Source organism: Apodemus sylvaticus, chromosome 11 (genome assembly GCF_947179515.1).
Source record: "Apodemus sylvaticus chromosome 11, mApoSyl1.1, whole genome shotgun sequence".
NCBI classification, from domain to species: Eukaryota; Metazoa; Chordata; class Mammalia; order Rodentia; family Muridae; genus Apodemus; species Apodemus sylvaticus.
In genome coordinates this window covers 46,365,711-46,391,872 of record NC_067482.1, presented here as the reverse complement: position 1 = coordinate 46,391,872, position 26,162 = coordinate 46,365,711, and the positions used below count along the sequence as shown (strand labels likewise).

The 26,162-nt window shown below is 45.3% G+C and overlaps 1 protein-coding gene across 2 annotated transcripts in view; it reads right to left on the bottom strand.

Moving 5' to 3' along the window:
- The window catches only part of Rell1 (RELT like 1), a 58,721-nt gene that overhangs the window by 6,966 nt on the left and 25,593 nt on the right, over nucleotides 1-26,162 (bottom strand). For both annotated transcript variants that reach the window (XM_052198777.1, XM_052198776.1), the window contains exons 2-6: nucleotides 19,139-19,366; nucleotides 17,343-17,414; nucleotides 11,561-11,618; nucleotides 8,647-8,883; nucleotides 6,351-6,489 (exon numbers count right to left, since the gene is read on the bottom strand). In XM_052198777.1, the coding sequence (XP_052054737.1) occupies nucleotides 6,354-6,489; nucleotides 8,647-8,883; nucleotides 11,561-11,618; nucleotides 17,343-17,414; nucleotides 19,139-19,366 (731 nt within the window). In that variant the 3' untranslated portion in view covers nucleotides 6,351-6,353. The remainder of the gene's footprint in view (nucleotides 1-6,350; nucleotides 6,490-8,646; nucleotides 8,884-11,560; nucleotides 11,619-17,342; nucleotides 17,415-19,138; nucleotides 19,367-26,162) is intronic.

The following is a 26,162-nucleotide window of genomic DNA, read 5'->3' as shown; positions in this document are numbered from 1 at the left end:
TGTCAAGGATTGTCTCCATCTGGGTGTCCTAGAGTCTGAAGCTGTTTCGTTGTTAAGGAGAGGAGAAGCTGTCATGTGTCACTGCGTGTCCCGAAATATATTCTTCTTGTCCATACTTCTTACTTGCAAATGTTTCCACAATGAGATATTTTTGGTTGGTTTTATGTTTCTTTAGGAGGAGGTTACAAGGGTAAAGAAAGGAATCAGGTGAGTGGAATTGGGGTGCATGATATGAAATTCACAAAGAATAAAGTTAAATAAAAAAAAAAGAAGCTTTTTCACAGCACTCAAAAAATAGCCTAATAAACCGGGCGGTGGTGGCACACGCCTGTAATCCCAGCACTTGGGAGGCAGAGGCAGGCGGATTTCTGAGTTCGAGTCCAGCCTGGTCTACAGAGTGAGTTCCAGGACAGCCAGGGCTACACAGAGAAACCCTGTCTCAAAAAAAAAAAAAAAAAAAAAAAAAAAAAAAAAAAAAAAGAAATAGCCTAATAACTAACAAAGGCCACGGAGAATGGCAGAACTAGTTTTGACGGCAGTGAATAGTTACTAATACTAACTGTGCCAAGGACCAACTTAAGAACTACACATACGGGGCCGGAGAGATGGCTCAGCGGTTAAGGGCACTGTCTGCTCTTCCAGAGGTCCTGAGTTCAATTCCCAGCAACCACATGGTGGCTCACAACAATCTGTAATGGGATCTGATGCCTTCTTCTGGTGAAGACAGCGACAGTGTACTCATAGTCATAAAATAAATAAATAATTCTTTTAAAAAATGAATTGCAATATTATCGTTAGGTAAGCTAACAACCATTTCATTTCAAAAGAGGTCAGGGATGCCTATAATCCCAGCACCCTGGACACAGAAGCAGCAGATTTGAATTGAGAAGACAAGCCTTATACACAGCAAGTTCAAGGCTAGCCTGGGCTATGAGAGTGACACAGCTATGTGAGTATGGGGTGATGCACACCCAAAATCCCAGCTCTTGGGAGGCTGCGGCAGGAGGATCACTGGGAATTCAAATACAGCTTAGACTTCATAGTAAATCCCAGGCCAGCCGTGGGTGCACAGCAGAGCCCTGTGGGGAGGGAAGGGAAGGGGAGGGAAAGGGGAAGGGGAGGGGAGGGGGGAAAGGGGAAGGGAAGGAGTAGGGTTAAGCAATTTGCTTACAATCATCAGTAGTTAAGTGATACAATTTAAAGTAAATGGATACAGTTTAAAATCAAGCTTTTAACCACCAAAAGGAAATAGAAAAATAGAATATTTTCAATAAAATTTTTTTCAATAAAAAAATTTTTAGACTAAACAGAAGTCTCTATTTGAGGAAAGGGGGAGAATGGGCTAAGAATAGGCAGAACGTATTACACAACGTGACGTTCTCAGAGAACAAAACTCAATACAAATCAAAATAGAAAGGCCTAATAATTGACTTGCTTTCACTTTAAAATTCTAACTGTAGAACTACTAGAAAAATATAGCGGCAAAGCCCCATAACACAGCCTAGGCAGGGACCCCAAGAATCACACTCACAACAGCAAGAGCAGACAAGTGACTTCCATAACCCTGAAGCTGCCACACAGCCACGGGACAGGAGTGAAGACGGATGAGGAGAAATATTACATATATATTGAAATAAAAGTGTCGTGTGCCCCACAGCTTGGGTCCCAGAACCCTGCCTGGGGCTGGTGAGGGAATAAAGAAAGGACAGACACACAGGCATACACACAGTGAAGCTGGAATCCACCATATATATGCAAGATATATGTACATATATGGTAAATAATATGTAGAATCTATAAAAAAAAAAACTGCACCATCTCAAGAGCAAAAAAAAAAAAAAAAAAAAATCAAAATAAAACAAAAACTCCTCAGTCCAATTTTTCCTGGGATGAAAGTTGAAAACTTGTTAAAATTACAAATGTATGAAATGTGGTGTAACTTTCCAAGTCTGTGTTTTCAATCAGAGGCGATCAGAAAGTAGGAAACGGAGAACACAGCTCAGAGACAGGCGCTGGAGAACTCGAGCTGCATCGTTTTTTGTTTTCGGATTTATTCATTTTTTTACAAAAAGCCAGAGACCAGTGACAACGAAGACAAGGCTGTGGCATCTGGGGACCGAAAGCAATTCCATTTATTTAACTTTGAAGAACAAAAGCTTATTCTTCCAAGAGAAAATCAAAACACATTTTCTGGGGGGAGAAAAAAAAAAAGAAACCATTTTGACGGCATAGCCAAAATAAACCAGGCAGAATGTAAGTCAGAATGAGCTACAAAGGGAGCTCAGGCCACAGGGGCAGGGAGGCAGGGGACAAGTGCGTGTTGTTTTTAGAAGAGGGGAGGAGAGAGGCAAAGAAAAATCCTGCTCCCTCTGATGTGTTCTATCTAGAACTCCCAACAGCAGCCATAAGGGTCAGCTAAGGACCTCTGCACAGCAAGAACCGTGGGTGTCCGGTCCTCTGTTTCAGAAGACAGAATATTTGCACGCCACGTGCACATTTCCGCCTGTAACTTCTAAATCACGTCTAGATTACTTATAATACCAAATGCAAGTGAATGCTATGCAAATAGTTACTGTACTGCATCCTGGGGGACGGTGCATGGGAAGTCAGGTGGACACAGGCAGTCAGGACAGACAGAGGACTTCTGAAAGAGTTTCAGTTGGATACTGGATGAATGTAAACGTGCAGAATCTGTGGATACGGTAAACTGAGTTCAGCAAGCATAGATTCTGTTGAAAGGGTGAGAGGGAGGCATGGAGGGAGGGAGGGAGGGAGGGAGGGAGGGAGGGAGGGAGGGAGGGAGGGAGGGAGGAGGGAAGGAAGGAAGGAAGGAGGGAAGGAGGGAAGGAAGGAAGGAAGGAAGGAAGGAAGGAAGGAAGGAAGGAAGGAGGGAGGGAGGGAGGGAGGGAGGGAGGGAGGGAGGGAGGGAGGGAAGGAAGGAAGGAAGGAAGGAAGGAAGGAAGGAAGGAAGGAAGGAAGGAAGGGAGAGATGGACATAGGGAGGGGAGAGAGAGGGGAGGAGGAGGAGGAGGAGGAGGAGGAGGAGGAGGAGGAGGAGGAGGAGGAAGGGAACGGATTGTGAGGGAACAGGGAGGAGAGCCCAACAGCCCAGTAAGAAAGAGAATCCACAGTAAATAAGGATCTGTGGCAAATCCACATTGGATTGGATTGCCACAAATCCAATGGAGTGGCAAATTAGAAAACCCAATTTGAACAAAACACACTTAAGGGAAAAAAAGACAAATTCAAAGATTTAATTAAACTACACAAAAACAGATCGGCCTTTTTACTACTTTATATAAAGTATGTATTTCCCTCTCAACTGTGTAGCCCTGGCAGGCTTAGGACACACAGCGCAGAGCAGGCTGGTCACGCACTCACAGAGATCTTCCCGCCTGCCTCCTGGGTGCAGGCAACAGAGGCGTGTGCCACATGATGCAGCCATTGCTACATTATATGGCAAATCTGTTTCAGTCCTGGGTCAGAGATTCGCATCCCAGATGAAAACTTCTAGGTTTTCTTGGTTGAAAGCCAAGTCAAATCAACTTTCCTTAGAAACATAAGAAAATCTTAACGAATATGTAATATTTTAAAGGTCAATGACTACTGCTTCCTTCTTTTTCTTGGTCCCTCCTCCATATAATTCAGCATAGATGCAACCTTAGACCTGTCTTTCTTGAACCAGGTTGACATCTGTGACAACTGAAGCCCGGCTACTTGGGTCCCACCGTAAACTTCAATTTCCTCATAATTCCAAACAAGTTGTTTAAACTCCGAGCTGAAGAACTTCACTGCAAAGCGAGGCGCTCAACGGTTCTACAGATTATAGACAATTACTATTCTGTCTGCTTTTGAATTTTTAATTTTCCATACTAATTCTTTTTTTTTTTTTAATTCAAGATTAACTACAGTAAATCTGAGTCTCAGAGAATGTTTCCTTCTTGAAGCCATTAGGTGATTCTTTTTTTTTTCTTTTTTTTTCTTTTTTATAATTATTTATTATTATATCTAAGTACACTGTAGCTGTCTTCAGACACACCAGAAGAGGGTGTCAGATCCCACTAGGGATGGTTGTGAGCCACCATGTGGTTGCTGGGATTCGAACTCAGGATCTTTAGAAGAACAGTCAGGCCATTTCTCCAGTCCCTGAGGCTACTAGGTGATTCTTACTGATTTGGGCAGCACACACCAGTATGGTTATCCTCCACTGAGAGCCAATTTCATCCTAGATACTACCTTGGCACTTGACTTGAATCTATGCATTAATATCGTCATATAAAAAAGGAGGTAGGGACAGTTAACTGTTTATTTCCAAATGAGCTCACACTGGTGTGCCTCTAAGAGAACCAAGTATGCAATCCTAGTAGGTAGCAGAGTGCTTTGTAGTTCTAGAATGGTCAGAAGAGATGTCTGCCAGCCAGGGCCTAGGTTTCCTAAGGATCACCACAGGCTGACTGGGTCAGGCCTAGCATTCTATCATGCAACTCAGAGACGTGGGTACAAGTCTTGAGTCTTCTGTCCAGTGATGTGACCACTGATTGATAACCTATCCATCCATGTACCAGATTCCTCACCTGGAATGATGGTGTGAACCGTGTTAGGAAATGTTTATAACCATGACCATGGTAGTGTCATGTCAGCGCTGTGTCCAGAAAGCTAGAACCCCGAGTGAACACTAGCTGCTGTCCAGAGCCACTCATACACCCTCTTTCCTCAGGTTCCTCTCAGCTGAGAAGCCAACTTTCTGCCTTGCTTTTCCTCTTTAAAGAAATCACCTAAGCCAGGAAAGGGAGCCCACACCAGTAATCCCAGTACTCAGGACGCAGAGAAAGGACTGTTGTAAGTTCAAGGCCAGCCCAGGCTACAAGGTAAGTTCCAGGCCAGCATGAATAACAGTTGAGAAATTCTTGTCTCAAGAAACAAAACACAAAACAAACAAACACACAAACAAAGCCACTAATTTTAGCTCCTAAAATTAGAAGGGGCCAGATCTCCCCCGACACAAACCTACAGGAACTACCTCTAAAGCGGGACCAGTAGCTCCATGCTTGAGAGGGATAAGGAACACACCTCCTCCAGGTGACTTCCAGTGTTTAGCCCTTTGAACCTGTAATCTATTAGAGAAGCTTCAAGGACAATGACCTTCCTGTCCCCCACTCAGCCACACCCACCAAGTGTGGGTTACCTCAGGATACCAGCAGCACTGCCCAGCATGTCCAGTGCATGCAACATGCCAGGCCCCAGACTTCACTGAAACTTCAGAGAAACCTCACTGTCACCCCGAGGCAGGTAGTGTCGGCTCCAAGTGCCAACGAGACATAAAAGGCTGCCATGCCTGGCCCAAGCCTCCGTGTTAGAATGGCAAACAGAGAAATGGCACCTGGCAGCCAGATCCAGGACGTAGGCTCAGCTCCGCCAGTCTACTGTACTGTGCTGTCTGCCTGACCTCACTTCCTTTATACGCTGAAGTTCCGGCCTTGCCCTTTTACATATGACAAGCATAAAGAAAATAAACGCTCCTCAAGTCAGAAAGGAAGGAGTCAGAGGAAAGCCAGCCAACAGGAAGTCATTACAGGGAAGCGGCTGAGCTAGAGCTTTTGAAACATCTAAACAAAGAAGCTGTCACCATGTCCTCAGAGTGCTCCAGGACAGCTGGTGCAAAGAACAATATTATTTCCTGGGGTATCTCAAAGTTATGTTCCTACTGACGACTGCAGAGTAATACTCCGACTGGAGGTACGCAAAAAAGGAAGCATTGCTTTCCGATTCAAAACAGTGTGCAGCTTGATTCAGTATTTTTCAAACACAGTCTACTTAAACAAGGTGAGAATGGATATGCTTTGCCACGCGATCGATATCTTGTGTTGTTCTGTTTTGTTTGGCCCAGAGTCTCACTGGCTAGTCTCAAAAGTCATAATCCTCCTGCCTCAGCCTCCCAAGTGCTGAGACAATCTTGTACTCCCATTCCAAGCTGGCTTTTGTTTATTTTTTCTTCCCTTTAGATAATGTAATAAGCTTCTAACCTTTAAGAGCTTATTTTGTTGCATATCCTAAAGTTCTAGATTTTACCCTTTTTTGAGTGCAAAGCTGTTGTAGTGGCACTGGGGACGTGAGGCGATGTTCCTCCCTGAAGGCTGATTCCTGTCTCACAGTCTCCACCACTCTGGAATACTCTCTTTACAAGGGGCCCTAGGCAGACAAGTATTCACAAACTCCTGAGACTCAGTGCCCTGCAATCCCAACAGTTTCAGGGAGGCCCTCTCATTTTCTGTGTGGCCAACACCCTCCAGAGGGCTCTCCAACCCACCCTGCCACACCCCAGCCCCAGTGTCCCCAAAACTACAGCTCACCGGCTACTCCGTGTCACTCCGTTCTCTCTTCACAGGTGTTACGGGCACATCCCCGTTGACACTCTCAACCCCACTGACAGACATCAGACTTCGGCGCTCCTTCTGGTTTGACTTGTGCTCCACTTTCGTGACTCTGAACCTGAGGCAGAAAAGAGAAGTGACCGGGCTTAGCATGTCCAATTCCACCAAGGAACTGTAAGTTTAAAAAAAATAAGATCACCTGGAAGAAACCAAACAAGCTCAGGCTAAAGGCAACAAAACCGCCACAGGACAAGAGGGGCACATTCCCCTACAGACCTGTGCGCAACATCCCTAGAGTACATCAGAAAACACTTAGGCTGAATTGCTCAGTGGGCTCAGAGTTGTGGTTTCCAATGGTAACGCGGCCGTTAACCACAGAACGCTAGGCAACAGGAAGAGCCACTTATAACGCAGACGGACATAACCAAGATGGCCACCGCATAACCACCTTGAGCAAAAATGGTGGACAGGAGCCAGCCAGGCAGAGGAGCCAAGTGGTGACTTCACTACTGTAAATTGTTGCTGCTTTTCAAAGCCGAATTTATATTAGCTTTCACTCAAGATTGAAGAAACACAAAGAAATGAAAGAAGAGAATTTCATTAAGAAGTATGAGAAAAGTTAAGGCAATGGACTCTGTCTTTCTAGAATGGTGTCATCAAACCCCCAGAGCCTTTTAGTAACCACATAGTGGTGGCCTTGTCCAAAATAAGATCACAAGCCACATAGAGGAGGAGTCCAGGAAGCAGAGACTATCCTGTCAACCTGAAGAGTCTTAAAGCGACATTCTGAAAAGCAGCCATAATGACTAAATTCCCACCATCCCCAATGTCTAAGAGGGAGGTGAACTTTGAGCCCTGAAAAATGCATCTTGGAGCCAAGCTGAGAATTTTCAGCACATTTTTCAAGAGGAAACAGAGTGTGCTTTGTCCGCACGGCAGCTTTGGGTTCTCATAAGCTGTGTTCATAAACTCCCATGACTCTGCCTCGTCCCCGTCCGGAGGGCCACTGTCACACAGAACAGGACTCAACAAAATTAAAATTACAATAAGAACTTTTAAAACTGACAGTGTTCCTTGGATGCCTGAGGATACCTTAAAACCTTTACCAGAATCGCCATTTCTAGTTCTCACAGAAGCCCTGAGAAGGGGCTGTGACTGCCTTCTCACCTTGGGCAGGGAGGAAGCTGAGACAGAGACAGAATAGTAAGTAGTGGTACCACGGCGGGATCAAGGGAGATATGAGTCCAGGCAACATTTCCTAGAGGTTTTGCCTAATTTAAGCCCAGCACTCACTTACTCAATCTGATTCCTGCATGGGTGACCTTTCCCTGATGTGTCACAACCAACGCAATGCACTTCCTGTATAAACCCTCAAACTGTATGAGAGTCCCCTGCAAACCTGACCATGTCGTCTCACTAAGATGTCCATCGAACAGCATTATCTGTCCATCACATGTGGGTCAGAGGAAATGATGCCCTGGGACTGAGGGACCCAGGGGACAGCAGAGGTGACCGTAAAGTCACTGCATCTGGTGTGGATCTTAAGTGGCAGAGACTGGAAAGTTCTGGACCAAATCCCTACTTCTCTATTTCTGATGTGTGGCAGCATGACATTTCCTGATTGCCTGGCACTTTGGTGAAGACAAGTGATCAGCAAGAACCAGTGGCATGGGAGTCAAATGACACACACCAACCACCCCAGGTTGCTTTCACTAAAAACCCCTTCACAGTATCTGCTACAACTCTGTTTACAAACCTACAGAGTCAGAGTGGACAGAGCCTCTGGCTCTGGATAGCTATGTGACGAGTCATACACTGACCTGATCATCTGTCTTAGATTCTCAGGAGAGAAATAGAAACATATGTTCTGGACACAGTTGAGAGTCTGGGCTCCACTTATTTACTGAGATTAATTAATTCCTCTTAATCTTTTTTTTTCTTTCCCCGAGACAGGGTTTCTCTGTGTAGCCCTGGCTATCCTGGAGCTCACTCTGTAGACCAGGCTGGCCTCGAACTCAGAAATCCGCCTGCCTCTGCTTCCCAGAGTGCTGGGATTACAGGGGTGTGCCACCACCGCCCAGCAATTCCTCTTAATCTTAATGAATACTTGTTCTATATGAGCTATCAAGAGCTGTCTGGTCTGTCAGAAGCATCCAGGATCCAAAAAGAGGACATATCAAAGAAGCCATGAGAACTTGACCCCCAAATTAAATCTAAAGATAATACTGTAACCATAGCAACCAGGTCCCATGTAAGCAGCATCAGGACCTCTTACCTGCCCACAGAGAGGACTGTGACCTCGCCTTGTCGCCGTGGCCGTCCCTCTTTGGTCTTGTTGGTGGGTTTTATGAAGTGCCATCGCTTGTGCCTACAGCGCTGGCACACGTCCCGTTCGACGACACCTCCCACCGTGTGCAGATGGTGACCGCAGACATGCTTCCCTGGGGTGGCCCCTGGTGACAGGGGCCCAGGACTCACAGGTGGGCTCCCTGGCGTGCTAGGAGTGACAGGACTGAGGAGGAGGAGAAAAAAAGGAGGAGACAAGGTAAAAATGGCTATTTAGGAGAGACCCCAGTGAAGGCAGTTGTTCCCTGAGATACAGGAACAAACCCTTCAATTGTACAAATGAACTTTGTGACCTGGCTGGCCCCGGGCGTCGGCACTCAGCTCTTGGGAACATGCAACAGCTGTTCATTCGAACAAGGATAGCAGTCCAGCTGGGGAATGAGCCACTGTCCCCGAGGAGGCCACACAATGTGACTTCACATTACTCTTTTCCAAAATCCCCGTTTTCTTTCTCATGCAACCACACCGACTTCTCTCTCACACATAGCCAAGAGTCCACCTGGAATGCCAACCAAGACGCCCTGAATGTACCACGGAGAGGTTAGAATACAAGATCCAATCTATGACATCAGAGCAAAAACTTCAACATTAAGACGTAGAAAGTGGTACTTGAAATAGATGCTAATGTGGTTGACAACAGAAGAGTAGCTAACCGTCTCCTAAAAATGCCCTGTGTGTTAATTTAATACATCCTGATGGAGTTTTATGGTATAAGCATTAATTTCCTCAACATAAAAATGAAGGCCTTGAGGCTCAAAGAAGCAAAGCATCTGACCCAGTATAAACAACACCTAAGTGGTTTTGAGATCCAAACCTAGAAAGTCAGATTGTAGAGCTCCCACACACTCATGACCATAGCCAACACAGTGCTTCAGAGACAGTGGTGACCAGTTGGGTAACCTACAAGACATTTGGTCAGACCAGCTAAGATATATAAAGCAGAATTATAGATACAAGACATCAGTTACCTTTAGAAAGCACATACCAATCCTATGCTAGAAAAGGAGGGATCCAAGCAGCATAGTGCTGGACTGACTGCGAATCAGCCCCCTGTAGCACCTGAGATCAATACCTAATACCTGAGGTGCCCAGCAAGAGCCCCAAAGTCACATAGAAACCAGCCTCTGGGCTGCTGGCCTCCAGTGGACTAGCACACTTCAAAAACAGTCCACGCTACACTCTATCTGACAACTATAAGTTTTCACATCTTCTTTAGCAATGCCCTTAAAGCTGCTCAAATACAAACACACAGTAGGACCTCCCTGGGAGAACAATGTTAGACTGATATCATGTATTAGAAAACTGAGCTCACCAACTGCATCCACTCAGCAAGTATCAGGGACTACACAGCCCGGTAATCATAGGCCCACAGTCAACTGGGTTCAGGCTACTGGGAGCTAACAGGTACTGAACACCAAAGATGGATGGGCAAAGGTAAAAAGCATCAGTCGTTATGTCTAAACTGCATCCCCAGGCTCAGTGTTCAGTGTGACCCCTCTAATTAAGGTGCACGTCACGGCCCAGCTGACAGGCACGTTCACATTAAAGATGTGTTAGGTGCACTTGGCAGGGACCACCTACAAAGCAGAGGATCCTGCTTAGCACGACACGCCATCCCAATCCAATATCCTGCCACATTTTGCATATTCTCTGGCCACCGAACCCAGGTGGCCTGTCTACAGAACCTGGCCACATCAGCACCACTGGAACACCTGGCACAGACAGCACTTTTCTTGTTGACCTTCTTCTGGTCTCCAGAACCCCCCAAATTCCAGCCTGTACCTCTCAGAAGGCCTCCCACACCAATCTCTATGCTGCAGCGGCTGAAACCTTTCAGAGCAAAGATCTGTGACTGCCCTGTTCTAGCCAACACTGTACCATATACCCAGACAACGTTCCCAGTTAGAGAAATCGAGGATTGTCTAGACATAGAGTTATCTGTAACTAATTACAGAGGAATTTGGTGCCCAACAACCATAACCTATAACCAGTAATACAAAAATGATAGCAGGTATTCCAAACTGATCATTTAGTTACTGTTGTTCATAAAGGTCTCGCAGGACCCGAAGTGCTCGGTATTCCTGGCAATAATTGAATGAAGTTAGCGCAGTGGTATGTAGACAATGAATCTGGAACTCAGCAGGCTCTGTTAACTTGCCTACCAACTGGTTGGTAATCAATTACACACTAGATGCAGGACACAACCACCCTCAAGCTCTGAACCTGCTCTTTGACTCTTAGTCACTAACTTCACCTCCTCCAACACCACCGTTTATCACAAGAGTTCTCAACCAGGGCTACGGAGACCCACGCTGCTCCAAGGTCCTGTGTAAGGTTGTCTCAAACAGGAAAAAAGCTTGACAGAGCCAATAAAGGCCTAGGGGGATGGTCCTGGAGGGACTGACTTCATCCTGACAACTCAACTCCCCTATGGGTATCAGTTCTGTGGCCACTGTGTGCTCTGTCTGTGGAGCACTTGAGATATCCTGTGTTCCCCTTGTGCGACACTGATTGATTGGCTCCCTGTTGATTTCACCTGTGGGGTCCTGGACCCAATTCCTGTGAGCTCGGGTCACAGAGTGATGATTTCCTGGGAATACTGTCACTGTGGGGAGACAGGTTGTCACACTTTGAAGGAGAGGGATAGTGCTCTGTCATCGAGTGAGGAGAGATGAAGGACTCTCTGTTCGACAGTCCACCTTGTACTGGCCATTACTCTCAGCGACAACTTACCTGACCCCAAGTGCCAATAATTCCCAAGGCTAGAGGCCAGCTCCAGCTGAGCACGGTACCAATCCGAACAAATGAAAATGTTCTCTATCCACCAGAAGAGAGGCACTCACCTTTCAACATCGCCCACGCTGTTATCAGCTACCATAGCTTTCAAAATATCTGCATTCGCTGAGGGGGGAAAAAAAAACGAAATGAGCAATAGAGTCATGTTACAAAAGCTGTCAGTGAAACATCTCACTCCTCCTCTCAGATCCCAGAGGCCCAGATGAGGAAGGTAGAAGGTTTACTTCCCAGCTGGCCAACTGCCTTGGCTCTGCTCTGGGACTACCAAAGCCCCTAAATCGGAACAAACACTTGAAATTTATGTGGCTTAGGAGGACGTCCCTTAGAATTTCAGTGTTCATTCTTTAAAACCCCATGGATGTGAGCTGTGAACACACAGACCCCAAGCTTCTTTGGCCCGACCCACACCCACACCCTCGCCCACGCCCACACCCACGCCCTACATTCCGACTTCTTACAGAGTCAAAGGCTACAGTGCAAGGCAGGCCACTTGTAGTTATTTAATTGTCAAGGCCAAAAGCTATTACCAACTCCTAATCTTTTCCATTGATTTTTAAAGCACCATTCTCGTGATTAACCACAATAAATTCTCCAGAGAGGAAAGAATAAAGGAATTACTATTTACCACGGGAGCCAGTGGTAGGGTAGCATAGAGCGGTTTACATCCCGGGACATCCTAACTCTGCAGCTGGGAGAGGTGAAGGCTAGGGTCCGAGTGCTGCGTGCTTCACCACCTGACTTGCTTTTTGTCCCTCCCACTCCCCCCTCCATCCTCCCATGAAAATGCAATACCAAGGATTCAGATCCATGTATAGCCTACAGCACATCTGTTGCCTTACATAAAAAAGGAGAGTGAGTTTCTAGTCATTTTGATTTGTTTTATTTTGTTTCGGACTCCTCCAATATCCACTACCTTGGGAATTACAACACCCCACAGCAATTTTTAGGAATCCATGGGTGAGGGGCAGTGTTTTAAAGAAATATTTACCCATGTCATCCCTTTCCTTAAAAAAGTACTTTTTTTGGTTCTTCACCAATTATGAAGATGTCCAAATGAGCTGACAAACACACGTTTTTATTGTAAAACCAGAAGTTTTTGTTATTTAAGGAAAAAAAAAACCTGAATTAGATCTATAACATCTCCACCCATACAACAAGAACAAAAGATACATTGACTCTGACACACTTCATAATCTTGTGATACAAGTTACTTTCCTGTTTGACTGATAATGGGGACTGGGGGGGGGGGGAAGAATGTCCTTTCAGATACTAGGTTGGAGTGTTACTTTGGCTTCCATGTGCTTCAGTCCCCCAGAGATTCCTACACGGAAACCTCGGTGCCCATTACAGCTTCTCTGCCTGCTGTTACTGCTCTCCTTGGCTTGACACCCTTTCGTGCTCTTCTCCCTCAAGTCTGGTACATGGCAGCAGCAAAATGGCCATGTGGGAGGTGGTGCTACAGAAAGCGGTCCAACCTTTTGAATCCAGTGAAGGTGATAAGGTTACCAGAACACAGGCCTCAGAATTCAGACAGCCCTTGGGATGCTCTGTCAGCCTTGGTTCCCAGGAAAGGGTTGGTATAAAACTGAGCAGGCTGGGTCTGTAGCTCAGCAGCGAGCGTATGCTTAGCATGCAGGAGTCCCTGCAGTTGGGTCCTAGCCTCCACAAGGAGAGAGGCGCTCTCTCTCTCTGGCTTCCTGGTTGTTCCGCTTTTCCCCCATGTTCCCAACATGTGGCTATCCACTAAGATGTGACTATCCACTAAGATGTGACTCGGCCACATGGACCCTCACCCCAGTCCAAGTCAGTGAGGCTGCCTGATCTCAGACCTCCATCCTCCAAACTGTGAGCTACAGCAAACCACTCTGCTTTTAAAAAGCACTAGCTCTGTATATTCCATTATAAATAACAGAAGATGAACTATTAAGGAACTATAGTCTCATATATGACTTATATAAAATACACAGTAAATGGCCAGTTTGTACATTCCCATAATTTATCAAACATGACCAAAGAGAAAAAATAATAACAAAGGGAATGATATCATGCTGGTTGTAACAGATTTTATAGTGATAAGCCTTCAAAAGAAAACTGTTTAAACTTGCCTAAGGAAAAAAAAATTCCCTTTAAATGAGGAGTGTCCGTTAAGTAAAATGTGAAATTATTTAATATTCCTTGATGCTTTCCAAACTCCTATACAAAGCCAGAAGAACCCACGGACCACACAAACGCTGCTCAGTTAGGCTCTGTAGAGAAAGGTAAATTCAGAGATAGCACTGGGGTTACTCCAGTTCTCGGGATTAGGAAGAAACCTGATAGGTGTGTGGGTGTATCAATAGGTGTGGGGGTGTGTCAAAGAGCTCTTAAAACCCTGAGAATTTCCTGAGTGAACTTTCCTGAGACAAATAAGAGTGCTTTTTTTTCATAATGAGCCACTCGATCATGAGTCTAGGATAACAGGTGAGTCAGGGCGGGGCCAGTCATCAGAAAGGCCCTGTCATCAGAGGATAGCAACTCTGGCCCCAGCCCCTAGTTCCCAATGGCCACCTCTAGCTGTTCTCCTTTAACAAACCACCGAATGTTACAGCACATCCCTGCCTTCTGGGAGCCCTTCTAGCAAATCGGCCAACCCGCGGAAGGGACCGGGAGTCTCAGGTTCTCAGTGTGCAGGGTAGAGGAACAGAGTCGGCATGCAAAGCAGGGCAGCCTTGTGAACCGGGTGGGGCCCTTTGCCTGTGGTAGACCAGAACAGACTCCCTGGCAGAGTCAGAAGTGAGTTAGATGGCACATGGAGCTGTCATTTGGAGGCGAAGAACTGCTTGGGTTGGCAATCTGCACACATCCTATATTGGAAGCACAGTACGGACTAGAGAGATGGCTCAGTGGTTAGAGCACATACTGCTCTTGCAGAGAAGTCACCTGATTCCCAGCACCCATGGGAATAAATCTGTTAAGAAACATGCAGTGTGACAGCACACTATCATGAAATGTGCCTGCCCAGCAGATCAGCTACTATATCCAAACCCCAAAGGACAGTGACCTAAGCTAAAATTGATTTCTAAAAGGAAAGGCTTAAACTCTAAGCAAGAACATTACCTTGGGGAACAGCTTATCATTCTAAGCGTGTACAACTGTCCTTTCCTTCAGTCTGGTTGTTTTTGTCCCCCTTCTGACTTAAGTCTATATTAAAATCCTAATAAACCTCAATTTTACATAATTAAAAAAAATCATGACTACATCTGACAAATTAAATTACCTATCTGGCAAGTTAAAAATACAATGCAAGATGCTGTTCATATGTCAATAATACAAATGCTTAAAACTACGTGCTCTGGGGGCAAACACAGGACAATGTTAACAGAGAGCACGTGCTTCATCTTATTCCTTGCTAATTTCTTTTAAAAAGTTCAGAGTGCAGTTATAATTGTAAGTATAGAGAGTCTCAGTTTGGGAAAATAACAGTGAAGTCTAAATTGAAATAAAGTTTGAAGTTGTGCTAACTGTGGAATACAAGGTCAGGTAACAAGATGCTTGCTCTATACAGTGGAGAATTTTAGCCTCAGAGTCAACCTGAAAACATTCTAGGTTATAAACTAGTGTGCTGGAATTCAGTACTGCCAAACCCATGCCCTGACGGGAAACCTCTGCAAGACAGAACCAAACCCAAGTATCCTTGTCTTTTTGTTCTTATTCTAAAAACTATTCTACTAAGTTTATTTATTCTTTTTTTTTTTTGCACACTATCAACATTGAAAGAGAGAAATATCACATTGAGACGCTGAAAGCCACACAATTTTTAGAACTAGACAGAAGGCTCGAACCACGTGGACCTAAAGCCCCTGGAGTCTCCGTCCCTTCCTTCGCCTGTAAATTGAGTATAACACCAGCTTTACATGGCTGTGTTGAAACCTAGGCGAGATCACGCAAACGACTGCTCTAAGCTAAAGACATAAAGCGCAGATGGAGAACAGGTGCAGACCTTAGTCTGGACCAGGTGGGTGCTCTTGCTGAGTGGCGTGGGGACAGAGGTCACAGAGATGCTGGTGATGGAAAAGCGGCAGATGCTGATGGCAGCAGATCTGAAGCATCTCAGCAAATGGGGTAAGGAATACCACAAACCTTCTAAACCACTAAGATCAAAGTATCTGTTCTGGTTTGGGTGTGTCCTAAAATTCACTCATGTGTCAGAAACATTATCCCCCAAAGTCATACTGATGGAATTTGGAGGTGGGGCCTCAGGGTGACTGGGTCAAGAAGGCTCTGCCCTAGTGAATACACTGGCCTGCTCACTGGATTCACGGACTACTGAGAGAGTGGTTCTCTCTGACATGACTGCTCTGTCTTGTCATGTCTCCAGGTCAGAATGGAGCAATGAAGGCCTTCTCCAGATGCCAAGCAGAAGCTGCTCCCATGCTTACACTTGGTTGCCTCTAGAATTATGAGCTCAATACCCTTCTGTTCTTTATAGCTTTTCAAGCTTGTGGTCCTCAGTTGCAGCAACAGAAAACCTCATCCTATTAAGACAACCCCAGCATTCGGAACAATGACCCTAATTCATTTAGTAACAATTGCATCCTTCACTTAATACCAGGCAGTGGTAGCGCATGCCTGTAATCCCAGCACTCTGGGAGGCAGAGGCAGGCGGATTTCTCAGTTCGAGGCCAGCCTGGTCTACAGAGTGAGTTCCAGGACAGCCAGGGCTACACAGAGAAACCCTGTCTCAAAAAAAAACCAAATCCAAAAAAAAAAAAAAAAAGTTGGCTTAAAATACCTTTCATGAGCCACGCCTAAAATCCCAACATTCAGGAGGCATAGGGAGGCTGACCACGGGTTCAGGACCATCCTAGGCTATATACTGAGTTCAAAGCCAGTCTGAACCCATCTCAAAAAAATATATAAATATATAAAATATATAAATACATAAAAATATGAAAATATATGAAAAAAAAGACACGTACATCCTAATGCTTAAGCTCTTCAAAGTTCCCACATTCAACACTGGCTATCCAAGAAGACACAAACCACAGAGGCAGAAAGCGGGGCAGCTTTGGGAGAAGTTTGGGGAGAAAGGAACAGGAAGAGAAGCGTTCATCTTTCAGAGTGTTGAGGAAGTTCTGGAATAAATACTCTGACACTTGCGCAGCTCTTAGAAAGGACATGAATGCTACTCAACGTCCCACTTCCAAATGGTTAAGCTGGCAAAAGTGTGTGTGTGCGTGTGTGTGTGTGTGTGTGTGTGTGTGTGTGTGTGTGTGTATGAGATGTGTGAGATGTGTGAGCATAGACTCATATGTGCACACACACAGAGGCCCGAGGTCCCCACGGCTGTCTTCCCCAATCACTCTCCTCGTATTTGGATCAGGCTCTCTCCCTGAGCCTGAAGCTCACCAGCGGGCTGGAGCAGCTGCTCAGAGCCCTCCAGGACCTCACTGCACCCATCCATCCGCCCGGGGCTGCTGTTACAGGCACTTGCTGCCACTCCCCAATTCTTACCAAGATGCCTTAAGTGTGAAAAACCAAGAACCAGGAGGTAAGACGTGAGTCACACCTGGTGCATGTGTGCTACTCCACACAGTTGTGTAAAGGAACTCTCACTCCATAGGAGGAAACTGGGGCTTTATGAAGTCATGGGACACACAGCCTAGAAGCTATCGACTCTCCTGGACCTCTGCGATGCTGAAGCCACCAAACATCATAGAGGCAAACTCTCCTGTTGGGACGACGCTAAAAGCTGAGGTGTTACAGAGCTCAGATAAGAGCCATTCAGATTCTGACTCTAATGAGATTTTTAATAATAAGGAATGCCCCGAAGCATGAAGATACTCTTACCTTCATTTTTCATAATGTAGTGGACAATCTGCCCGACGGTGTCACTGTTCTCATTTATACTGTCATTCAACTCTAAGAGAGAAAGAGGACACAGCGGTATTATGATCACAAGTCAATTAGACATTTATCTTAGAGCCCAAGAACTACCGAATTCCTTCCAGAAAGTTTAAGCCCCCTCACTCAGCGCTAAGAATCTAGCTTTAATCCTTCAGCCACACCTTCCCAATGCCACACGTTTTAAATTCCTAGGCAGAACAGCATTTAAAAGTTAAAAAAAAAAAAAAGGCACAGGACCTTCCAGCAATCTCTCCTCAAGATCAAATATCCACTCACTTTGAATGACAATACAGGAATGCATTTATATCTGGCCCTACTTTCTCGTATTTCTCCTCCAGAGAAACAAGAAGGCAGCTCACTAAAAGAAACGCTATTTTCCCAAGTTGCATCTAATCACAGACTTGTTGTATACAGTTGGCCTACTGCTTTACGGTTTCAACTGAACAAGTATTCATCCATGTTTATAAAACTCTCTTTTCCTTTTAAACAAGGTAGCTAAATTTGGGCACTGGTTATCTGTTTACAGACTCAGTTTACTTTGGGGACCCAGCATCAGCAGTCCATGTGACAGTCAGGCGGAGGAAGAGGGGCAAGCCCCCTTTTGGGAACTGATCTGTATAATTTATTTGGCAGGACAAGAGGAGACTGGATTGAGACACTGTACTATGGAGTAGGATGACAACACGCCCATGTACCTGCAAGAGTGTCCTCTGCACTACAAGGGAGGCTTGTCCCCCACGACCTACAGACGTTTGGACAGTCCCAGTGGAAGCTGACCCCTGAGCCAACTTGCTCGGTTGGTTAGAAGGAACGGAGGGGGAGGCCCCGCTCTGTTGACAAACACTCAGGGCTGGTTTGCTCATTCGCTCAGCGTGACTCATCATGTTCACCCATGTTCCGCAGCCTCAAAGGTCAGTGGGGGTGGAAAAACCAACAGCCCAGCAAGCTGGCAAGGATTGAGAAACCTTCCCTCACAGGCCCTGTGGGGAGGCTCCATGGGTGACCTACTCCAAATGTCACCTCGCTGCAAAGATGTCTAGAGGGGCTGAGCAGGGAAAAGAGTGAACTGCTAGGCCTCAGGCCCACCAGGAAACCTCCCTAAGGCGTGACTGGATAGGAATATCAGTGAGGAAACGTGCTGTGGATGGGGTTTACCTCACCGCTAGCTATCAACATACGTGCAGACAGAGGGAAAGATGAGCGCCCTGACAAGGAAACACCAGCTCTCGCTGCAGCTCTACTGAACTATGCCTACATCTATTCATTTAATAACATAAAGTCCAGTCACATGGACTTTAGTTAGAACTCCTCCAGGAACACTAACACCACAAACCTGATGAGACTCGTTTCATGGTCCTACCATTCTTATTAGAATCTTACTCAATAAGTAACAGCAAGGATTGGGTTTATGAGTAGCTGTAAGTGCCAATTACCGAAACACCTGGTCTCAAACTTTCACATTAACCCTTCAAGGTGGAGAGAGAGTATCCTCATTAAATTAAATGTCAATAAAATTAGAAATAAATATACACCACACAAATAAAAGTCCCGAGGCTACCAGGCTCTGAAGTAAATACTCAGCAAGTATTCAGTAAATGCAGGCAAAGTTTCAAACTCTGATTACTGCAAGAAATAGTTTTCCTCATAAAGAAATCAATTGTATATGAAGGTTTTTTTTTTTATTTACTTAGAATCCATTCCTTGACCGATTTTTTTTTAAAAAAGCATAGGTTGTTTACCTATCTTTTCCACCTTTTCCTCTTCAACTTCCTGTTCCGCCTCTGTTGTACACCGATAGCCTTTCTTCTTAAGTAAGTGGCAGATGAGCACACCAAGGAGACCCATGACAAAGAACACAGGGACGAGCACATAGGCGATGTATTCTGGGTGTCCGTTCCCAGCGTTGTTGGTGGGCGACGATGGAGTGGTCTCTGCTCGGGAGTGTAACGTGCGGCTACCAGCGTTGTCTACAGAAAGGGACATGCACGGCTGTGTTAGAAGATTGTGACGGAGCTCTGGGGACATTTTCATTACATCAAAGTTTGTGCTCCAGAGCTACAAACTATACACAGGTCTGGGGATGCAGATACACGGAGACTAAGAGCGTAGGCCTGAGCTGAAACAGGCCAAGACCACCTGGTGAACTATGAGATCTCTTCTTACCAGAGGATTTAGGAGGCACGGGATTTTAGGAGAGTGGTTTGCAAGAATACGCATGTGAGTGTTAAGGGTCATTACAACATACTACTTAGTATTTGTGTATAAGGAGTCATGGGGTGGATGCCCAACTCCACCTTTAGCAGTACTCTATCAAGGACCAATGACCCAACAACCAAATTCCTGTGCGTGTGAAAGGAGCATGCTGACACAGTAGCTGCACATCTTTCTATAAAGATGAAACCAATCGCTGCAGGCCAAACACGCATGACTATCTTTGCAGTAGCAAATGATCACTCTCTTGCCTGGCAAATGCCAGGGACGCACGTGCACCACATCAAGCCAGATAGACAAGCATCTTGTCCCCGTGTGGCTTCTCATCTAAGATGATTGCAGCACAGAGAGAGGAAAGACCAGGGATGATGGCCTCAGATTTCTACTCCAAAGTCCAACTATAAAACTGGAAGCCTGTGTGCGCTTGTTCATTCATTGATCTAAATCCCAGACACTGTGTGCCTGCTGTGTGGTGAGCACTGCTGGGAACTGGGAGGAGAAGGGAGACGGCTAGCATTAGGCATCCAGCATCAGGCATCTCGGGTCACAGGGAAGGAATTCACATGCACAGAGAGACTGTCCGCAAGAAAAGGGAAGCTGTGGACAGGGTGTGGTTTAGAACAAAGAAGTTTGCTTTTAGATCTCTATCACATGAACTTATCCCAGAGGCAGCCAGAAAAGGCTCAGTTAACAGTCATAAGGCCTCTGGAAAGTAAGTCAGAGAAAGCCTGGGTTCACCATCATGATGAGTGGCTAGGAAAGAGAAAAAAACAGACTGCAGAGAAAAGTCCTTGGGACAGCTGGGGAAAACTATGAGGTCATGGAGAGGAAAGGAGCCCCTCACTCCAGAGGCTGGCTGAAACCCCTCCTGAGATGAGAAGCAAGAACTGCAGCACAACTAACAATTGCTGTGTGCTCTTAACCCCTGAGCCATTTCTCCAGCCCCTTTAAAATGTTCTTCTAATAAACTCTGGCTCTGCTTCCTATCAACTTGCCTTAAAACTCTTTTCTGCATTAAGCCAAGATGGATTTTATCTGAGTTGGGGTGCCTAAAAGATAATGGGAATTCAGGATGCTGCCAGTTAAGGTAGAGCATGGCCGCTGCCTCTGATATCTCTAACTAGATCATGCCACAGGAAAATCAGGAGCAATGAAAGGTCAGGTGGGTACAAAGTAAAGGGAAATACAGCATTCGGCCTTGATGGCCTGGCTCTGATTTCTGATGTGATAAAAATGAAGCTCTTTATGTAGAAAGTTACCTGCCCTGCAAAAGAAACCCCGAAATCAGAAAACCAGCGACTGCGACGCTTAGCTCTATGCTTTCTCAGCACGTTGCTAAGAAAGGAAGAACGTAGTGTGACTGTACTCACACCTCGTATGGAATGAGCACAGGCCACAGCATCAGCCAACGGTACCAAAGGGAAGCACAACCGGCGCCCAGGAGACAGCGGGCCGCTTCTCTTCTTACATGGAAACACCCCCAGGGTCTGTGAGCAGTGCAGGAGACGGCCACGTTCATCGGCCACGTTCATCGGTTTGCAAAAGGCTCCATTCATTACTTTCTCAGGCCCCCTCTAGAATTTGAGATAGCATTTTTTTTATTTCTCATTCAAGAATACATACATGCCTGCATATATACATACACATACACACACATACACACACACACACACATACACACCTCACTGCACATGACTTTTCAAACAATGCACTGCATCTATAACAGAGACCTCACAGATTATAATGAAATTTAAAAATTCCCACGGCATTTTTTACTGTTCTCTTTTATAATTAGACACACAAACACACAAACACCACTGAGTGACAACTATGCACAGGGTCTGGTGGGGTAATATGCTGTATAGGTTTTACAGACTAGGGTCAATAGACTATGTCATGTAAATGACAACAGGCTGTGCCATTGAAGATTATAGAAGTGCACTCTTATCTGATGATTTCTTAAAAATGTATTCCTATCACTAAATAATGCAGATATGTATATAAAAAGCACATATGTGTCTAAAACACATAGATATACAGAAAGCCTGAAACATTTAACTTTACAGTTCTGAGTAAGCCTGCCTGCCTACCTGCTTCTTCCTTCCCTCCCTCCCTCCCTTTGTTTTATGTCACAGGAACAACTGAAGGCCAAATAGCTTTCCTCAGAGTCACTGCCAGTTACAGGCAGAAAGTAAAGATTAATTGCTAGTGGGAATCAGGAAGGAGCAGCGGGCTCAGAACCGGTGTCATCGGCAGCTCTGAACCGCTTAGTTGAGAGTGTGTCTGTGCTGTCCATTTAGCGTCTAGCCTGCATGTACAGAGTCCTGTGATTTGCAAACAAGGATTACTTAATTCACTTAATTCATTAATTAGAATCATTCACTTAACCTCAACGTGGTGCAATGGAAAAGCTGCAGATGGTGGGACTCTAAGTTGGTGAGCCAGGCCATCCTCGAGATGTACTTAAGCACTGAGCTTAAAAGCTCAGGCCGCCTGCTGGGTGTTAGCAGCTCAGCCGCTTAGGAGACATCGCATCCTTAGTGAGCAAAGTGGAAATGTTCGATGCTTGTTTCCCTCATCCGTAAAATGCAACCAGAGTGACTGTAGCGGTGGTGGTACACATCTGTAATCCCAGCACAGAGGAGACTGAGACAGAAGCCTTTAAGCCCAAGGCCAGAGAGAGGCTGTCTTAAAACAAGCAAAGTAGTGATGCAAAACCATGTACCTTCGAAGGTTTTTAAACAACACCTAGATTTCAGATGCCACTCTCACAAACACAGGGAGCCATCATCTCCTCGCCTTAGAAATCTCGCCTGCAATTTGCCAGCACAACAGAGCTCTTTGGGAGTTGGGATCTAGACCCCAGGCCTTAAGCAACTAACTTCCTGCCTCTTTAGGCATTTGCTCTTGGCGCCCAGCCACATGCTGTGTAGAAGCCCAACTTGTCTATGTAAAGAGACCAGCAGCAGGTATCAGCTTGCCAACCAGTAAACAAGCTGGCTTGAAAGGGGATCCTACAGCCAGCTGGGATGCTGGGGTGCTGGGGTGCTGGGACGCTGAGTGGAGCAAAGATGAACTGTCCAGACGAGTGATGCCCAGGGTGTAGATCCTCACACCAATCCATGCTTGTTTTCAAGACACTGAGCTTTGAAGTAATCTGTTACATAGCAATGGCAAACAGAAGTTGTAGCCCATGAAGTCACTACAAGATTAACTGTATTAACACGTACACCACAGAGAAAGGAAGCGCTATCAAAGAAGTCCAGTGGCCATTACTGACCTGCAGCACCAGGAAAAGCAGCCGCCAGTCATGTGAATTTAAAGCAAATGAACTTAAATTCTCTCCTCCCATGACGCATTAGCCGCATCTCAGGTGTGCACCAGTCTCCTGGTTGTTTGCTGTCTTCCTGTAGGGCTCAGATAATGAGCCTTCCCACCAACGCAGAATTGCCATTTCAGATTACAAGAGTTCACAAGAAAGGTAGTGGTTAGAGAGTCCACTGTGGCCTACCTAAACAATTCACTGAAAAATACTTTTAGATAGCACAGTAACTATTAATTAACAGCAAATAAGAGTGAATAATGCTGAAAGCATTTAGTTGGTATAGAGTTAGTTTTCTTTCAATTAACTATTAATTATTACCTCAGAACAGTTGTCTCAAGAAGTAGTGGTGGGCAGGTGTGATCAGAAATACACTGTATGGAAGCATCTTAAAAAATGCTCAACTTCATTAGTCATTAGGGAAATGCAAATCAAAACAACCCTAAGATTTCATCTTACACCAGTCAGAATGGCTAAGATTAAAAATTCAGGAGACAGCAGGTGTTGGAGAGGGTGTGGAGAAAGAGGAACACTCCTCCACTGCTGGTGGGGTTGCAAATTGGTACAACCACTCTGGAAAGCAGTCTGGCGGTTCCTCCGAAAACTGGGCACCTCACTTCCAGAAGATCCTGCTATACCACTCCTGGGCATATACCCAGAAGACTCCCCACCATGTAATAAGGATACATGTTCTACTATGTTCATAGCAGCCCTATTTATAATTGCCAGATGCTGGAAAGAACCCAGGTATCCCTCAACAGAAGAGTGGATGCAAAAAATGTGGTATATCTACACAATGGAGTACTATTCAGCCATTAGAAACAATGAATTCATGAAATTCTTAGGCAAATGGATGGAGCTAGAAAACATCATACTAAGTGAGGTAACCCAGACTCAAAAGATGAATCATGGTATGCACTCACTGATAAGTGGATATTAACCTAGAAAACTGGAATACCCAAAACATAATCCACACATCAAATGAGGTACAAGAAGAAAGGAGGAGTGGCCCCTGGTTCTGGAAAGACTCAGTGAAACAGTATTCGGCAAAACCAGAACGGGGAAGTGGGAAGGGGTGGGTGGGAGGACAGGGGAAGAGAAGGGGGCTTACGGGACTTTCGGGGAGTGGGGGGGGGGCTAGAAAAGGGAAATCATTTGAAATGTAAATAAATTATATCGAATAAAAAAAAAAAAAGAAATACACTGTATGAATGTCTGGAATTTTCAAAAAAAAAGTTTAAAATGTTCCAGTCTGATATCTGAATACCCTTATCCTGGGAATGGGTTAATTATCACGAGACTTAGTTATCTAGGAGGGGGTTAGTTATCATGAGAGTTGGCTATCCAGGAGTGGGTTATCATGAGAGCTAATTATCCAGGAGTGAGTTAGTTACCACAGGAGAGGGTTAGTTAACACAGGAGTGACTTAGTTATCCCAGGAGTGGTTTAACATGTGCTCCTGATGGGAGGATGAGTTTGGCCTCCACCCTTCCACCAGGTTAAGATGCAACAGGAAGGCCCTCACCTGATGTCAACACCACAGTCTTCAACTTCTGTAAACCAAACAAATGCATACGGCTTGCAAATTATGCGGTCCATGGCATGGCTATACGGGCACAAAATGGACCAAGCAAAACACAGACCTTGAAGTTGTGGGCACACCCTCGAAGAGACAACACTGAGCCTGCTCCACATAGAGCCTGGCAAGGAAGCCATGGTCCCGGCTAGGATGCAGCAGCAGAACGTTCTAAGGGCCACGAGTGACAGGCGCTGCAAGGGGAACTAAAGCAGGAGAGAGATGGCAAACACCGCAGAGGTCCATAAAATAAAATAAAATAAAATAAAATAAAATAAAATAAAATAAAATAAAATAAAATGCCAGGTGGTGTAGCAGCCGAGGGCAGATGCCAGTGAGTCCCAGGACAGCCAGGGCTATGCAGAGAAACCCTGTCTCAAAAAAAACAAAACCAAAAAATGTAAACTAGACCTGTCATTTGATGGAAAAAACCTTCCACCTGTGTTTATAGCCAAAAGAATTAAGTGGGGACTTTGAGGATCTCTCTGTCTGTGCAGTAGTCACAAAAGCCCTATGAGGGTAAGGAAGTAACGTAAGTGCCACCTGATGAACCCAGGGATAAAGAGACTGTGGTGAGCATATATAACAGCCACTGCACGGCTCCACAGAAGAATGGGAGTGTCACCACATGATGACACAGGATGAGCCTTGAGGACGTTATACTAAGTCAGCCAAACACAGGGCAAATATCATATGACATCACTTATATGAAACGTCTAAAATGCACAGTCCCCACTTATCTGCAGGTAATTTACTGAGACACCCCCAGTGGATGCCTAAAACCACCAGGAGTACCCAGCCCCGTATGCACATATCTGTGACTTTAAAATTGGGAATATGTGTGACTTTAAAATTGGGAATAAAAGTTGCACAAAAGTGGTGGTGGTGTTTGAATGAGAACGTGCTCTGTCCCCAATACACTCATATATTTGAAAGCGTGGTCACTAGGGAGTGGAACTGTTTGAAAGGCTTAGAAGGATTAGAAAGTGTGGTTTTGTTAGAGGAAGTGTGTCACTGTGGGTCACCTGGCCCAGTCTCTCTCTGTCTCTATCATCTATCTATCTACCTATCTATCTATCTATCTATCTATCTATCTATCTATCTATCTATCCATCCATCCATCCATCCATCCATTCATTCATCCATCTACCCACTCACCCATCGATCCTATCTATCTGTCTGTCTGTCCGTTCATCTGTCCATCCATCCATCTATCTATCGAGCTGGATATAAAGCTCTCAGCTCCTGCTCTAGCACCATGCATGCTGACAGGCTCTCCTCCAGGATGATTATGGACTAACCTCTGAACTCTAAGCAAGCCCCCAACTGAATGCTTTCTTTTATAAGAGTTGCCTTGGTCAGGGTGTCTCTTCACAGCAATAGAACAGTGACTAAGACACCCCCCCACACACCTTTTCTTATTATATTTCCAACTTTTCACCTCAAAGGAGCCATTTTAAGACTTCTCTTGGTAATATAAAAATGCCAGTGTCTTTCTTGGACTTTGGGGATACTACTAAGTAAGTAAAGGTCAACTGCACACAAAAAGAATTAAAGTATAGTCAGTCAATCTGATGGCGAGGTAGCTTGGACACTCTGGACAAAGGGATGATTCAGGACCCAAGCAGGAAGGAACAGGCTGCTCTGGGTTGCA